This window comes from Thalia democratica, chromosome 5, assembly GCF_965202585.1.
Source record: "Thalia democratica chromosome 5, ktThaDemo2.hap1.1, whole genome shotgun sequence".
Taxonomy (NCBI): domain Eukaryota; kingdom Metazoa; phylum Chordata; class Thaliacea; order Salpida; family Salpidae; genus Thalia; species Thalia democratica.
Genome location: NC_139169.1, coordinates 6,987,556 through 7,003,002, shown reverse-complemented (window position 1 = coordinate 7,003,002; position 15,447 = coordinate 6,987,556). Strand labels below are relative to the sequence as shown.

Below are 15,447 nucleotides of genomic sequence, written 5' to 3'. Positions count from 1 at the left end.
TTTTATTTATCCATTAAAAAATATCACTCATTTAAAGGTTTCAAAACTTCTTGTTTCACTTAAAACAAACTGACTTAGAATAATGTATCAAGGTTTGAGGTGTTTATTATATCTGATCTTGATTATAATGTAAAAAAGGAAATCAGATGTTTATTACATTAATAGACAGTCATATTTACTGTTAATAAAAAAGTATACAATTCTAATTAAAACAGCTGTAATAAGTTCTAATCAGTAAAAAATCTAATTCAATAAGAACTGAAATCATCTGTTCTGCTTATTCATATTACAATCAATAAACATAACCATGCCAAAAAAGGTATACAGCTGTATGTTGTTAAATGTTATAAAAATACACTTAGTCTTAATAATTTGTTTAGCTAAGAAATTCTACTACATATTAATTTATATATAACAAATAGGTGTACATATTTATGTCAAAGTCAAAGATATGATACAGTTAAACGTTTAAAACAGTGTATTAGCTTAATAATTTCGTTTACAGTTTAATGATATATAATGATTTGGGTGTACAACATCGTAATACATATTAACATACAATGTACATCACTTAAAAAATTATTTTAAAACTTTTCTAAATTTGTTTCTAAGTAGAATTAATATTGGTATACAAAACTAATATAAAATTTTATAAATCAGTTAAGCAATTGGAAAACAAGTGATTTAGTCAGTTGAAAATTTGTTGAGAGTGTTTAAATTCATATAAGCCAAAATTATTTAGACTTAATTACATTACATTTATAAAGAAACAAAAATCACTAGTAATCGTCCCGTACGCCAGGCAGGAGGCGGTGCGGACCAGGTGCTCGAAATACAGGACAAGGAGAAGTGCAACTACACGGGGGAGTTCCCCATGGACAGGAAGGATATCGCGCACATTGGGCGACGGGGAGGTATGCCGACGATCTGGTCGACCGGCAAACTGACCTCCCGACTGCTATTACGTCACAAAGCACGTCGAGACGGAGTTCAACGATGTCAAAGCGGAAAGCGTCAGATCAGATCAAGAGGTTCAAGGGATTCATTCAGGAAATTCGCGGTTGTTGATTTGGAAAAATTTCCCAGTGATGTGGTGCGCACAGTACATCACTTCGACAAAGTTGACAAAAAACGCAAAGTTGACAAAAATAAGAGTAAAAAGAACAATTCGCCAAGATAATTATTCACTGTCTAGATAATTTTTTTTATATAACCTTTCTAAAAAGAGAACACCTGTTTTTAGTTTTTTTTTTTATTATTAACTTTTTTTTAACTTTGTCATGTCAAAACGATTGTAAGTGTTAAAGTTATGTATTAAGCAGTTATAAAAAGATAGTCAGTTTTAAAAGGTTGTTTAATAAATCGAATAAAGTAGTTTTTAAATTAGGTAATAAAAGTTTCGATTAATACTTAATGAAAAAACAAACTTAATAAAGTTAGCAACAACCGCTATTACAGTAAGGAATATATGCTATTAAACTTTCATTGGAATTAGTACAGTAAAAAATATTTAAAAATTCACACTTACCATATTATTAGTCAAACGCGACAACTATGAAAAGAGAAAGAGTTAATAAAAAGAGTAATAACGTTCAAACTTTACAAAATTGATTTATATTATATCAATAAAAACTGAAGAATTGTAGAGAGAAATATTAGTCAATTGGTAAGTAGGACTTATCACTCGGCAAAGCCGATCGTTGAATGCATAGTTAAATGGTTTTAGTCTTTTGCAATGCTTGAACTAGTTTAAACAATTACTGTAATTTTGAACACAATACAACTTTATTGTGTTCAAAATCTTTAAGACATAATTTTTCTTAACATTCAAACTTTGCAAACGGATTAAAGTTTTATCAAACGCTTTTTTTAATTACAAAAAGCTCTTTCAAAGTTTTAGTAAGTTTTAAGCCAGTCCTGTTGGTAAACAAAAACATAATACAAAAGTAAATAATAAAATCTGAACCGAAAAAGTATTTATAACTAATTGGGATGGACACAAGCTTGTTTTTCAAGTGATTTCTTCTTGTAGCACATAAATTTTCTCTGCTTTAAATATTAGTTATCACAGTTGTGTTATTTTTTATTTAATTCTTAAACGTATAACACTTTTATCTATTAACAATTAACGTTATTAAAGTAATTTAAAAATAAAGTTCCAAAGATATTGAACTAAATAGTTAAGTCAAAAAAAAGTTATGATAGTTTTATGCAAATTTTTTGCTAACTTTTTTGAACGATTTTGTGCTGACAAAAAATGGACATCTGAAAGAGTTAGTGACGTAACATGAATTTGTAAGAAATTATATAAAAGTTTGAAATACATATTTGATATAATCTATGGGGAGAATGGGATGATAAGCAAAGACAAAAACAGCAGTAAATGCAAAGCGAAGCTTAAGGCAAAATCGCACAATTGCGCGTAAAGCGCGCTTTTGTGCTTTTTTTGAGAAGCAAAGCCGAAAGAAAGCGGAACTTTCTGAGGTAAGAATTCAGTTAAAGAATTTAGATTCATGTAACGTTAAAATACTGTTTTTCAGTTTTTATAAAACTATCCTGTTTTAATGCTTAATTTAAACAGCAGTTTTTTAAAACTTGAAGAATTTTCGTGAATATTCAAAATTTAAAAAAATTTCTAGCTTTTTGTAATATACTTACTTTAATATTATTTGTTTCCTCTATTCGGCTAGCACAAAAGCGCGCGCGGTGTGCGATACTCTTAGTTATTTATTGTAAACTGTTAGTAGTTCATTTTGTATGAAGCTCATATATAACAAAATGATAAGATATATTAAGATTTATTCTTCTTTTTATAGTTTCTGTTCTTATGCTTAGTTTAAACAACTGTTTTTTTAAATTTTAACAATTTTGTAATAATATTTTAAACGAAGTACAAAACTAAAAAACTTATACTTTTTTGTAATATTTTTACTTATAACATTATTTATTTGCTAGCACAAAAGCGCGCTTTGCGCGTGGTGTGCGATACTTTTAGTTATCTGTTATAAACTGTTTTCTTGTTAAAGTAGTTTCTTTTGTTTTAAAGTTTACTGAATAGATATATTTAATTAAAAACTTACACTAAACTTGAAAGAAAAATGTTTAAAATAGTCAAAAAGTTTTTGATGAGTTTTGAGCTTGTGGTCCACAGAAAATTTTATTTTAGTTTAATGCCACAGATTTTTAAACTTAAAACCACCGGTCTAGCTTAGTGTGCACTGATTTTTTTTAGAACATTATGACTTTTAATCTGAGTTTCAGGTTACCTAATTAAGTTATGTTCTTTAAAAATGTAAATGGAAAAATTTGTAAAAAACAGTTATACTAAATGCTATTGATTTGACTTTAATTATTTTAATTAAATTTTTTCTATATGTTTTATATAATATGTTACAAAATGCTATCATTAAATTTTAAATGCAATAAACAGCGTACGCTTACGTTACACATTTTTAGATAATATAAATAGTGTTTATATAATGTTTCATAAAAACTACTAGTATAACTATATTAAAAAAAAACTATACTGTTTATTCTATCATTTTAAATAAAGGAATTAGCAGCTTTTTTCATCAAATTGTTTTCGTTGAAATTTATGCTAGATTTTAAAGATAAATAACGTAGAATTCACCGACGATCAAATTAATTTTATCCGTAACACTTGTACTACTCAAGATATCAAAAAAAAACTATTTTTTGATTAATTATGACGAGATTTAATTATATAATTTAACAAATTCGATTTTTTTTTATGTTGAAGAGAAAAGACAAAAAAACAAAACAACAATATCCACAATTTCTATTGAAAACTAAGTATTTCAACTACAAAATATATAGTAATAACCAAACAGCAACAATTTTTTTTTAATTTGAAAACTAAAAAGAGTTTAAATAGTATATCAATATCAAACAACAACATATTAATTGTATATTTAATAAAAATATCAGGCAACATTAAGATTTCAAACTGTTAAATAACAGAAAGCTTTGCAAGACATACTAAACCTCCTTCGAATTCCGTAAAACAATTACTTTTATAGTACCATTCATTTTTGTCAACATTATAAGAACGAATTCTTTCTTCTCCTACTCTAAACCCTGAACCAAAAATCAAAATTTTACCACCAACACTGACCGCGGAAACAGAATAATAACAATCGCGATCTAACTGCTTGATACTAGTGAACTTTATGGAACTGCTATCAAATACCTCGCAAGTAGCATTTTCCTCTCCACCAATGACAAACAGCTTGTTGCCCATACAAACTGCTCCATGTAGACATCTTTTGTTGATCATGCGAGGCAGAAAATCCCATTTATTCTCGTAACAATCATGTGCCTCTACTGAGTTTAAATCTACTTTATTTTTACCATCGTAACCACCAGTCAAGACAATTTTACCTTTGAATACTGTACAAGCTGCATTATGTCTATATTTATTCATTTTGGCTATATATTTCCACTTACTCCTTTTTGTATCATATTTATAACAACGTTTAAGTGGTGAGTCAGTAAATCCACCAAAGACATAAATGTTTTTCATAAACGAACAAGCGCTAAAGCTTCTTCTATCATCAGGTGTTTGAATTACGTTAATCCATTGGTCAGTTTTATCAAGATAAATCCTGAACGAATCAACAAGCTTGTAATTATCTTTTAGATGAGTTTTGCTGCGAACGGGTAATCTGGAGCATACAACCCAAACATTGGATCTTTCACAAATTGTTGTGTCACTGTATGAACGTTTCTTTGAATGATATATAGTTTCAATTTTTTCTAAATTACGCGAGCTTATTCTTAATATTTTTCGTTCCTCAGAGTGTTTTAACACAGCAGTGCTTCCAGAAAAAATAACATCAAAGTTTTCTTGTCCACAAAATCTATTCTGGTACAAAATTCGTGTTGTTTTAGATGAAAAATTAACTGCCATTTCAAACCTGTAACTTTGTTATACTTGAATTTACAATAACTTTTGTAGTTTTTTATATTCGATTTGTAAAATGATTCAACCAATAACTTTATTCATTTATTTTAGCTAAAATTATATAATTTTATGTTACTTGTGTTTTTTGTTTCTTTATAAATGTAATGTAGTTAAGTCTAAATAGTTCTGTTTATATGAATTTAAACACTCTCAACAAATTTTCAACAGACTAAATCACTTGTTTTTCAATTGCTTAATTGATTTATAAAACTTTATATTAGTTTAATATAACAATATTAAATCTGCTTTGAAAAAAAAGAAAAGTTTTTAATTGTTGTCTATTATATGTTAACACGTATTACGATGTTGTACAGCCTTAGCATAATGTATTACTAAGAAGTAAACAAAATTGTTAATTTAATTCATCGTTTCGAACGTTCAACTGTGAGTATCTTTAACTTTAATGTAATTAAGTTGACCTAATTGTCATATATAAATTAAAATTTCTTAGTTAAACAAATTGTTTTGACTAAGTGTATTTTTACTTACTAAAACATTTATAAACAGACAGCTGTATATCTTTTTAGCATAGTTATGTTTATTGATTGTAATATGAATAAGCAAAACAATTGATTTCCTTTCCTGTTGTATTAGATTTTCTATTTCATTATATCTAACTATAGCTATTGTAAGTAGAAGTATATATGGCTGTCTATAAATTCAGTGTAGTTAAGTTAACTGTTTTGGCTTATATGAGTAGAAATAATTAATTTGAACCTTTAACTATACAATCAAAAAAGATATTGTTTGACTAATTAATTTGAAATCTGATTAACTTCTACAATCACTTTATTAAAGTTTAAAACTGAAAGTAAGTTAAGAACAACAAAGTTAGTTTATTATTAAACAGTTTTTCTAATGCTGAAATTCTTATGGTTTAACACGTGAAAATAGGTTTAACAAAATATTAATTAAAAAAAATTCTACATAAAAAAATAAAACTTGTTTTAGAAATAAAAAGTCTAATATTTGAAATAAATTTAACCTGAACTTAAGTCTAATAAAAAAGTTATACTAAAAATATAAAGAATTAAAAAGACACTGATGTGTAATTTGCGTTGTTTGAATTATAATAAAGTAAAATGCACTAGTATATTATTAAATGAGAAACTTTTAGGCAGTTATACAGCAGTCTACTGTGCTTTTTAAACTAATTGTTTATTTACGTAACTAGAACGGGTAGCTGTCTAAATTGCACAAGGGTACAAAATTGCACGAGTTCCTGAAATTGCATGAAGATACTTTGGCACGGGTGCTTAAAATTGCATGAAGATACTTTTGCACGAGTAGACAATTTTGCACGAGTTAGTTATAGTTTTTTTCAAGTTTTTATATTAATTTTATATGTATATATTTTTTTCTATCACTTTTTCCCCTAACCCTTACCCTCGGTCGGTAAGTTTTTTTTTTTGTTTTTTTTTCAACTTATATTTTTTGTTTTAGTTTTTTTAATTTTTTTAAAACTTTTTTTTTACTACCACTATTACCCCTAACCATTACCCTCAGTCGGTAGCTTTTAATTTTTAATATGTTTTTTATCATAAATAATTTTTTTTATTATTTGTTCTTTACTATCAATGTTACCCCTAATACTTACCCTCGATCAGTCTTTCTTTTTTTTTTCATAAATATTTTATTTTTCATTTTTCTGTTTATTTTTTATTAATTTATTTAATTTCTAGTTTGTAAATTTTTAAATACTAGCATAACTTTTAGCTAAATACAAATTAAACAAAACCAAAAACTGCGAAAGTTCCTGTTAAAGATTGAAACAAAATAAAATCGGTTTTTAAAAATTCTTTTATATTTATAAGATTTATAAACCTAGTTAAGAAGTAATAATATATAGTTAGCTTTTAATGTAAGCGTACACTGTTTTTTAAATCAAGGTTTTTGTAATAATATTATATCGCCTAATATGTAATAAAAATAAAAACTATTTTACATTTACAATTTTATTTTTTATAAAACAAGTTGGTGTCTAAAATTTAAGTTACTTATATAAAGTACTGTATATATTTCTTTCCCATATATATTTAGATAAAAAAAGTACATGTCTGAGTTGGGCTCATAAAAAAGGTAGTAAAGTAATTACTAACAAATGCACTAAAGTACTGGGTAAGTTTATATTTGTTACATTGTCTTTTTAATCTATTCTGAGTTTGCACTTACTCAAATTTTATTAAATGAAAATAATAAGATTACATGTGTTTTCAAATATTTTAACTTTACAAGAGATACAATTTGTTAAATGTTTTAAAAGGCACTCTTCTAATAGCACATTTAGTTTATTTTAATGCATCAAGAAACTAGCAACGATACAAACTAAAAAACTGTAAATTATTAATAACAGCCTACAACAACTTTGGTTCTAAAATAACAAGAAAAAAAAAGTTTATCTGTAATTGAATGAATTAGCATACAAATTAAAAATATATTACGTTAATATTTACAGCTCCTATTTTTCAGTGTTGTCTTTGGCTTCTACGCTATAAAAATGAATAAATTTATCCACATTACCGTTTAGATCCAAAATTTCTGAACACCTCAATATTAGGATTTTCTTTGAAATAAGCATTATTTTAATAATATTATAGCTAACTATTCAACTTTGACATTTCAAATTTAATAACTCTTTTCAAAGACAGCTCTAAAAGTTATTTTTATATAAAGTTTTTTTCTAGAAAACTAAAAAACAAAATTAAAATACAATAAAAAAGTTATATAAGTAGTTTGATACAATAAACTTTCTAACTTAAAACGTATGTTTAGATTAAAAAACCAATCTTTAATCTGTATTAAAAAAAGCTGGTGTAAACTATCTTTTAATTTATATAAAACAGCGTGAATAATTTTAATGTACAAGAACACACCTTAAATTTAATTTTTCTATATTTTTATAACTTCCTACCTACTGGTAAACAATTACATGGCTCTTATTATTTATATTGTTTGATAGTTCTGTTAAACAAACAAAAACAATTTACTTGTTGTTTATATTTTGGCTTGAGAGATTATAGGTATGGAAGTCTCAAGGTAGAGTGAGTAACTAAGCTTTTATGTGTTTATTTCTGAAACAGTCATAATTGTCAGATACTAATCTGTTGTTAGATTTTGAATGAAATGAGTTAAAACTATGAATATCATTTACTATTAACTCTGTTTAAATTTTTTGTTTTGTTTTTAGTTTTAGAGTTAATAGTCTTACAATAATTTAAAGTATAGAAAATTTTCACGGTAAGCTAATTAACTAGTTAATACTATAAAAAGGTATTACAGAAATCAAAAAACTTTAGAAAGTTATATATTAGACATATATATATATAGAATTAAGTTATTTAACTTAATAAATTAAATTTTTCACACTGAGCCCACCTTGAGGGCTTCATTAATAAAAAGGTTTATTTAAAGATGCAAAACTCAAAGAACTCGAGTTTCGTGATTACTCACTCATCAGCTTCAAAACAAGTTTAAAATAAAGCACAAAACAAAATCACTAATGAAGGTAAGAAAATTTTTGCATAAATAGATTATGACGTAATTTTGAAACTATCAAAAATCGTACAAAACGGCTTGTGCAAAAACTAATCTACCAACAGACAATAAACTAGCAAAAATTCATATAACTTCAGTGAGTCACTGAAGTTATATGAATTTTTGCTAGTTTATTATTATTTATTATATATAAATTTCTAATGTTGTTATTAAAAGCAACTACAGAAAATACTCTATTTTTGAACAAAAACAATTGAGCTATTACACTAAAAAAATTCTAACAAGCCCTTGGTACAAACATCTTACCTACTCTTTAGTTAATAAATAAGAATTTTCTAACTTTAACAAAAAAAAATTAACTATAATTAGTTCAAATTTTATCTATATAAAGCAGGGTTTTCCAAAGTGGGCCAAGTGGCCCCCTTGGGGGCCATGACAGATACTTAGGGGGCTACGAGCAGCAAAGGGGTAAAAGTGGGGCCATGAGGTCATAACTTGAAATTTACACTAGATATTTTTGAAATGCAGATGAAGAGCAAAAAAAAAGTGTTAGGTGTTTTTTATGATAGTTTATGAGTTATCTTTTTGAAGGGGGCCATGGCTTTTTAACTTCTTTAAAAGGGGCCATGTGAAAAAAAGTGAAACGTTCAAAACAATGAATTAAACTACTGCTTGATAATAAACAATGCTAAGACTATAAAACGGCGTAAAACATATTAACATATAATAGACAATACTTAAAAACTTATATTAAAAGTTTTCAAAATTTAATTAAAAATATAATTAGTATTTTTAACAAAACTAGTTTAAGATTTTAAAAATTAATTAAGCAATTGCAAAACATCAACAACATTACAAGTAAATTAGTCAGTTTAAAAATCTGATGAGTGTGTTCAAATTAAGATTCAATTTTTAAAACTCATATTGCCAAACCTATTTGCACCTAAGTATTTTATCTATAAAAAATCAAATATAACTAGTAACATAAAAGTATACAATTCTTATAAATAATTAGTTAAAGTTTTTGATTGAATAGTTCTACAAAATCGTATATTTCGTAACCACACAAGTTACTGTAAATTCAAATTACCAAAGTTGCAGGTTCAAAATGGCAGTTAGTTCTTCATCTAAAACAACACAAATTTTGTACCAGAATAGATTTTGTGAACAAGAAAACTTTGATGTTATTATTTCTGGAAGCACTGATGTGTTAGAACGAGAAAGTTTAAGGTTAAACTCGCGTAACTTTGATAAAACTGAAACAATATACAATTCAAAGACACATTCGGACAGTGACATAACGATTTGTGAAAGATCCAATGTTTGGACTGTTTGCTCAAGATTAGAAGCTATAGGCGTATCTGAAACACGATCTTCATTCAGGATTTATATTGATAAAACTGCCCAATGGATTAATGTAGTTCAAACACCTGATAATAGAGGTAACTTTAGCGCTTGTTCATTTATGAAAAACATTTATGTCTTTGGTGGATTTACTAACTGTTTCTTCAAATGTTGTTATAAATATGATACAAAAAGGAGCAAGTGGAAAGTTATAACTAAAATGAATAGATATAGGCAATTTGCAGGTTGTACAGTATTCAAAGGTAAAATAGTCTTGACTGGTGGTTACGACGGTGATAATGATATAAGTTTGAGCTCAGTAGAGGCATATGATTGTTACGAGAATAAATGGGACTTTCTGCCTCGCATGATAAACAAAAGATGTCGACATGGAGCAGTTTGTATGGGCAACAAGCTGTTTGTCATTGGTGGAGAGGAAAATGCTACTTGCGAGGTATTTGATAGCAGTTCCATGAAGTTCACTAGTATCAAGCATTTAGATCAAAGTTGTTTCAAATATGTTTCTGCAGTCTGTATTTGTGTTAAAATTTTAACATTTTGTTCAGGTGAAAAAGTAGGAGTAGAAAGAATTTTTACTTATAATGTTGACAAAAATGAATGGAAATCTGAAGGTATTAGTTATTTTTATTTTGGATATACTGAGTGTCTTTCAAAACTCTCTGTTATTTAACAGTAAAAAACACTTTTGTTGTCTATTAGCTTATACAAAATGTTAAAAATGTGTTTTAAGGTACTGATTTTCGTTTAAACTTTTTATAATTTACAAACTTAGTTTAAAATGCATATTGTTGTTGTGTTCTTTTTCTTTTTATTTCTTTTCTTTTCTTTTCAGTTTTTTTTAATTTAAAAAATTAAATAAGAACAAGTACATGTTTATACTTTGTTAATAGTTTACTTATAACAGTTTTTATTAAAATGTTATTAAAGTTAGTGTGTTTATCTTATAGCATAACGTTCATATGTTGTTTTGTATAACTAGCTATAACTAATTAGTTGTTCTTTGGATTTTTAACCATTAATACCCAATGTATGATTTTAAAGATAAAACGTAGAACAACTTTTTACAACTTATAGGTAAAGATAAACTTCTTCATCTAAAACTTATTGTAACTGATTAAGAAAATTAAAATGTGTTTTATTAATTTAAGGTAAACATAAATTTTGAAACTTCCCTAGAAAAACAATTGAGAAAATTAATTTAATCAGTACAGCATCTTAAATACTTACTTAAAAGTAAGGGCAAATTTTTTAACTATAAATTTAACTAAATTATTATAATTTTTGCAACACTTCATCTGTTTTATTTGAAACCATTATAAAACTTTAATAAAGCTTTTATCAAGGCTGTTTGAATTATTAGCTATTTTTATTGTACTTTTTTATTGTATGTAGTTTACGCATATTATATATTCTATATATTAATTTATTAAATTAAAATATTAGAACTTTTAATCTCTGGTAGATATGTCAAAAACACATGTAATTTTTATTTTCATTTAGTACATTTTGAGTCTGCCGAACTAAATAAGGATATAAAAGACAATGTGTAACAAAAAAAATTTTAAAATATTTTAATATATTGTGTTATTTACTTAATAAAAACAACTTACCATAAAAATTATTTTTAGATGTAAATGAAAAAAATCTAAAAAACAGTTAGAAATGCTATTAACTTGACTTTAATTATTTTAATTTAGTTTTTTCTTTATGTTTTATATAATATGTTACAAAATGCTATCATAAAATTTTAAATACTATAAACAGTGTACGCTTACGTCACACAAAAAAACTACAAGTGTATATATATATATATATATACAACCATACTGTGTATATTATGAATGTGTTTTTAATAGACACATTTGCAATTTGCTAGATTTTAAAGATAAATAACGTAGAATTCACCGATAATCAAACTATTTTTAACCGTAACACTTATACTACTCAAAATATCAAAAATAACTATTTTTTGATTAGTTATAACAAGATTTCAATTAAATAAGCTAACAAACTCGAGATTTTTGTTTATTGTTAAAGTAAAAAGACAAAAAAAAACAAAATAACACTATCCACTATTTCAATAAAAAATTGATATTTAAACTACAAAAATAAAGTCAGAACCAAACAGCAACATATTTTTTTAAATTTGGTAAACTAAAACAAGTTTAAATAAAATATCATTATCAAATAACGTAATACTTACTGTACATTTAATGAAATTACCAGGTAACATGGATATTTTAAACTGTTAAATAACAGAAAGTTTTGAAAGACATACTAAACCTCTTTCAAATTGCTTAAAACTATTACTTTTACAGTACCATTCATTTTTGTCAACATTATAAGTGCGAACTCTTTCTTTTCCTGCTATATACCCTGAACCAAAAATTAAAATTTCGCCACCAACACTGACCGCGGAAACAGAATAATAACAATCGCGCTTTAAATGCTTGATACTAGTGAACTTCATGGAACTGCTATCAAATACCTCGCAAGTAGAATTTTTCTCTCCACCAATGACAAACAGCTTGTTGCCCATACAAACTGCTCCATGTAGACATTTTTTGTTGATCATGCGAGGCAGAAAGTCCCATTCATTCTCGTAACAATCATATGCCTCTACTGAGCTCAAACTTACATCATTATCAACTTTTTGACCGTCGTAACCACCAGTCAAGACAATTTTACCTTCGAATACTGTACAACCTGCAAATTGCCTACATTCCTTCATACTTGCTATAAATATCCACTTACTCCTTTTTGTATCATATTTATAACATCTTTTTATAGCTCCTTATTCAGTAATTCCACCAAAGACATAAATATTTTTCATAAATGAACAAGCGCTAAACATTTTTCTAACTTCAGGTGTTTCTACTATATTAAACCAATTGTGAGATTTATTAATATAAATCCTAAATGAAGGTTGTATTTTAGATTCGCCTTTCTCATATAATCTTTAGCAAACAGTCCAAACATTAAATCTTTCACAAATCGTTCTGTCACTGTCTGAATATGTCTTTGAATAGTATATTGTTTTAATTTTATTAAAGCTACGCGAGTTTAGCCATAACATTTCTCGTTCTATCATACTAGTGCTTCCAGAAATGATAACATCAAAGTTTTCTTGTTCACAAAATCTGTTCTGGTACAAAATTCGTGTTGTTTCATATGAAAAACTAACTGCCATTTTAAACCTTTAACTCTGGTATATTTGAATTTACAGTAACTTGTGTGGTTATGAAATATTGGATTTTGTAGAATAATTTAATCAAAAACTTTTTTGTTTTGTTTATGTAGAACTATATACTTTTATGTTACTAGTAATATTTGACTCTTTATAAATGCAATGTAGTTAAATTTAAATAGTTTTGGAATAAATTTAAAAAAATTTAAAAAAAGTTGAATCTGAATTTGAATACTCTCAACTAATTTAAAAACTGACTAATTTACTTGATTTGCAATTACTTAATCAGTTTATAAAACTTTATACTAGTTTAGTACAACAATAATTATTCTTCTCTGATAAAAATTTAGAAAAATTCTAATATAGTCTTTTTAAGTTTTGTATATTATATGTACTACCTTTTACAGCCTTAGCGTTATATGTTATTAAACAGTAAACGAAGTTTTTAATTGAACTCATTTTTTTAAGCGGTAACTCTTGCTTATTTTTACCCGTCCTTTAACTGTAATATAAATATGTACAACTAATTGTCATGGTTTACTATTAAAATCCACCCGCGTTCAAAATCCTACTGATTAAAGTTTACCCACGTTCAAAATCCTTCAAAATGTTATATATATTATTTTATTACATTATTTTTATTTATTTTTCACTATCACTGTTAACCAAACCCCTACACTCAATCGGTAAGTGGTTCTCGAATTTGATCGGGTGGATTTTGTACGTGGGTGGATTTTGAACGTGTCCAAATTGTCATATATAAATGAATTTAAGAGTAGAATATATTAATTAAACAATATATTTTGACTAAGTCTATTTTACTAACTAAAATATTTATAAACAAACAATTGTAAAACCTCTACACCTTTTTTAGCATACTTATGTTTATTGATTGCAATATATATGAGAAGAAAAACTGATTTCTTTTCTTACAATATAATCAAGAACGGTTATAATAAACACTTCAAAACGTAAATAATAATTCTTAGCCAGTTTTTTTTAAGTGAAACCTTTAAATCAGTGATATTTTTTCACTGGATAAATAAAATTTATTACAAAGCTTTTTTTAAATTTAAATAAAACATTAAAAATATATTAAACATTTTATTAATTTTGAAGATTAAAGTAAAATTAAAGTAGAAAGCAATTTTTTAAGTTTTTGTAATTTGATCGTATCAAAACTTTATCACGTTTGTATTCCCAGGTAAATTCGATTTATTAACTTTAAACAAATAATTTATAAAAATATTTCTGAGTTACTGAGTTTATTTTTCTGTTTTTAATAAAGAGCAATAAATGTATATCTCTCTATGTTATTTAATAATAAATAAGAGAAAATAAAGCTTAATAAAACTATAACATCGTAAACTAAAAATCAAATCTAATTGCTTAAACATGATCAAAACTATTCATTGACCAACAATAAACTGGTTTGTGTAAATAAAAGATCATAGCTGTTTAAAAGGCGTAATTTATAAAAGTTATCATGATGCAATGCAAACTACAAACAATATGAGAGAATGTTAAACCGGCCGGTAATAAAAAAACTTTATTAAGCTCAAAAAATAAAATTAGTTCTAGATAAAAACCATATAATCTACTAGTACATACTTTATTTCATTATTACTAAACCGGTTAGAAAAAAAACTACTTTATTTATTTAGTAGAGTTTTTAACTTTAACTATAACATAAAGATTTCTAAATATTAAGTAAAAATTTATTAGTTTCTGTTGAAACATTAAAAAAAATAAGAAAAAATGTCAAACTTACAAATGTATTGTTTTTATTTGTAAAAATTAACAGTTTCTATAATTTATTAGAATAGAATTAATATTATCTCAGTTTTAGAAATTTTAAGAATTGCTGAAGAAAATAAGTATTACTGCTGCTTTTACCATCGACAAATGCAGCCAACCAATTGATGAAATAAAAAAAAAACTTGCGATGTTGATTTTGGTTGAAAAACAGCTAATGCAAAAAAGAAAATTTACAAAACTTTAATTTTTGATTCTTTATGAAACTTTGCTGTATGTTTTATACTTATTTGTTAAACTATTTTACATGCCCATCTTATTTTAAAGAACTTTAACCTAGCTCTAGCAGTTTCTTTTACCGTTTCAAAAATCTAGCATAGTTTTTGAGATCTAAAGCTAAGAAGTTAGTTAGTTAAATTGTTTCCTTGTGTAAAGTATAAATTCAAAATTTAAAAAATACTATTTCAGTAAAAATATAAGTTCTTCACCAGTTTTCAATCAACCATTCTTAAACTTTTAGAGTCTAAACTTAGATAAATATCCTTTAGTATGAGTTATAAAATCTTCAAGTAAAAATAAGTAAGCATAAATATTTCGGTCACAGGACCCCTTTCCGTAATTGAGCTACAACAAATTTAAAACATTCTATTCTTAAAATTGA

At 25.8% G+C, this 15,447-nt stretch overlaps 1 protein-coding gene across 1 annotated transcript in view; it reads left to right on the top strand.

Annotated features, from left to right (window-relative positions):
• The first annotated feature begins 9,587 nt into the window (after window positions 1-9,587).
• LOC145836229 (kelch-like protein 23) overlaps window positions 9,588-15,447 on the top strand; it is a 30,296-nt gene continuing 24,436 nt past the window's right edge. The window contains exons 1-4 of the mRNA XM_082944049.1: window positions 9,588-9,593; window positions 9,759-9,921; window positions 10,069-10,329; window positions 10,390-10,455. Coding sequence (XP_082800175.1) covers window positions 9,588-9,593; window positions 9,759-9,921; window positions 10,069-10,329; window positions 10,390-10,455 — 496 coding nt within the window. The remainder of the gene's footprint in view (window positions 9,594-9,758; window positions 9,922-10,068; window positions 10,330-10,389; window positions 10,456-15,447) is intronic.